The sequence below is a fragment of the Cynara cardunculus genome (assembly GCF_001531365.2).
Source record: "Cynara cardunculus var. scolymus isolate 2C chromosome LG 2, CcrdV1, whole genome shotgun sequence".
NCBI classification, from domain to species: Eukaryota; Viridiplantae; Streptophyta; class Magnoliopsida; order Asterales; family Asteraceae; genus Cynara; species Cynara cardunculus.
The window spans coordinates 40,780,275-40,783,166 of record NC_037529.1 but is presented as its reverse complement, the minus strand read 5'-3'; the positions used below and the strand labels follow the sequence as shown (position 1 = coordinate 40,783,166).

General features: G+C 41.4%; 1 protein-coding gene across 1 annotated transcript in view; it reads right to left on the bottom strand.

Moving 5' to 3' along the window:
• Positions 1–1,059: 1,059 nt before the first annotated feature.
• LOC112506089 overlaps positions 1,060–2,892 on the bottom strand; it is a 2,303-nt gene continuing 470 nt past the window's right edge. The window contains exon 2 of the mRNA XM_025110119.1: positions 1,060–2,840. Coding sequence (XP_024965887.1) covers positions 1,060–2,840 — 1,781 coding nt within the window. The remainder of the gene's footprint in view (positions 2,841–2,892) is intronic.

The window sequence follows — 2,892 nt, the reverse complement described above, 5'->3', positions numbered from 1 at the left end:
ACTTCCATACCGGAACTTCAAGAGGCTATAAACTTCCATATGGTTTCTGGTGTTCGGCTTTCACTTGTAGACAAGTGATACACTTTTCAACATATCGGCCAATATCAACYTTCATTCCCGGCCACCAGTATTCGGCACGCAGATCATGATACATCTTTGTACCTCCCGGATGAATAGATAATCGTGATTTATGTGCTTCCTGTAGAATAACCTCTCGCCAACCCCCAAGTCTCGGTACCCATATTCATGTTTTAAAGACTTTGAGACCACGATTATCTTCAGATAAGGAGTCTACATAGCCAACCATACGTTCAGACTTCACGTGGTGTGGCTTTAAAGCCTCGATTTGCCACTTATGAAGATCATCAATAAGAGTAGACTTCATTGACACATGAGTGATAGCATAACAAATACTAGCTACATGTGCCTTCTGACTCAGCGCATCCGCCACTACATTGGCTTTACCTGGATGGTATAGAATTTCACAATCATAATCTTTGATCAATTCCATAGCTCTTTGTTGACGCATATTCAGAGTCTGTTGGTCGAAGATATATTTTAAGCTCTTGTGGTCGGTAAACAATTGGCACTTCGTGCCATAGAGATAATGTCTCCAAAGCTTAAGAGCAAACACAACGGCTGCTAACTCAAGATCATGCATGGGGTAATTCTTCTCGTATTCTTTCAGCTGTCGAGAGGCATATGTAATTACTTTGCCTCGCTGCATCAACATGCATCCCAAACCCAATTTAGAAGCATCGCTATAGACCACTCATCATTGCCCTCGGGTAAGGCAAGTACCGGTGCACAAGTCAGACAATCTTTCAAAGTCTAGAATGCATTCTCTTGAGTCTCAGTCCATACAAACTTCACATTTTTACGAGTGAGTGAAGTAAGCGGTACATCGGTCTTTAAGAAATCTCGTATGAATCATCGGTAATAACCTGCAAGACCAAGGAAACTACGAACTTCAGAAGCATTCTTTGGTTGTTCCCACTTTTGTATAGCTTCAATCAATGATTCCACAGAAACACCATCACCCGAAATCACATGCCCCAATTATTGTACTCGACGAAGCCAAAATTCACATTTTGAGAATTTAGCATTTAGTTTTTCCTTCCGCAACAGATCCAACATCTCCCGAAGATGTGAAGCATGTTCAGCCTCAGACTTAGAATATACGAGTATGTCATCGATGAAGACGATAACAGACTTATCGAGCATAGGACGACACATTCGATTCATCATATCCATAAAGGCTGCAGGGGCATTAGTCAATCCAAATGGCATAACAAGAAATTCATAATGTCCGTATCGGGTACGAAAAACTGTCTTTGGTACATCCTCTTCACGTACCTTAAGTTGATGATAACCTGACCTCAAATCAATCTTTGAAAAATAACTTGCGCCTTGCAATTGATCGAACAAGTCATCTCTATGCGATGATGGATATTTGTTCTTTATCGTTATCTTATTCAATTCGCGGTAATCGATGCACATACGAAAGGATCCATCTTTCTTCTTCACGAACAATACCGGAGCACCCCAAGGGGAAGTGCTCGGTCTAATAAAGCCCTTATCTAGCAATTCTTGCAACTGACTCATCATCTCTTTCATCTCGGTTGGTGCAAGGCGATAAGGTGCCTTTGCAATAGGTGCAGCACCCGGCACTAAATCAATACGAAATTCTACTTGCCTATCCGGCGGTACCCCAGGCAAGTTGTCAGGGAAAACGTCTTGAAATTCACACACAATTGGTACATCTTTTACAGTTTTCTTCATTTCTTTRGTTGYATCCAAAACATATGCCATGAAAGAGGAGCAACCCTTAGCAATATAACGTCGTGCTTTAAGCATAGATATTACCTTCAAGTCGCCTATACATCTTTCCCCATAAATGTATAAGTAGTCTCCATTTTCAACTGGTACCCGAATCATCCTCTGAGAACAAATGATATCCGCACAGTTCTTCACTAACCAATCCATACCAATCATGACATCGAAACCACGAATATCCATAGGAATCAAATCTACTAAAAAGTCATGTTCGTCTAACACTAAAGTGCAGTCTCTAAACAYTCTATCAGCTACCAAAGTGACTCCATTAGCAGTATCAACGGTAAATGGTATAGAAAGCATAACTGGCACAAATTCTAAATAACGAACATAGACATGCGACACAAAAGAATTTGTAGCTCCAGAATCGAACAAGATGCAAGCAGGTCTAGAGTTAAAAAAGAAAATACCAGTAATGACGTCTGCCTCATTGCGAGCCTCCTCCACGGTAATCTGAAAAGCTCGAGCTCGTGCTTTGGGTATCTCCTCCTTTTGACTTGAAGCACCACCCACCRCCGGTTGCTGCATTGACGCCTTACTTTCTTCCCGCCTCATACGGGGGCATTCAAATTGTCGGTGCCCAAATACTCCACAAGAATAACATGCTCGATTTCTTTTTGGGAAGTTTACACGAACGTGACCCATTTCCCCACAACAAAAACATTTCAAGTTTGTTGTTTCAGTAAGGCATCGCCCTTGGTGAGTTTTGCCACATCTTTGACAAGGTTGTGACGTATTAGATTGAAATGAATATACTTGTGATTGGGCACGCGGAATGTTTTGAGATTGACTCCTTTTAGGAGTGAAAGATCGAGATTGTCGCTGAGTAGGTACATAGAAGGTTCTTTCCATTCGTTGCCTTTTTGATTCAGAAGTTGTTTCCTCAAATTTCGTTAAATCGTGTTCACGGCGACGAGCATACTCCACAGCTTTATTGAAACTCGAAATGTCACGATTAACAACAAACTCCCGGATTTCTCTCCTCAGACCATCAACAAAATGCTCTATTCGATCATGTTCAGAAGATAAGAATCGTAAGGCAAAACGTTCCTTACG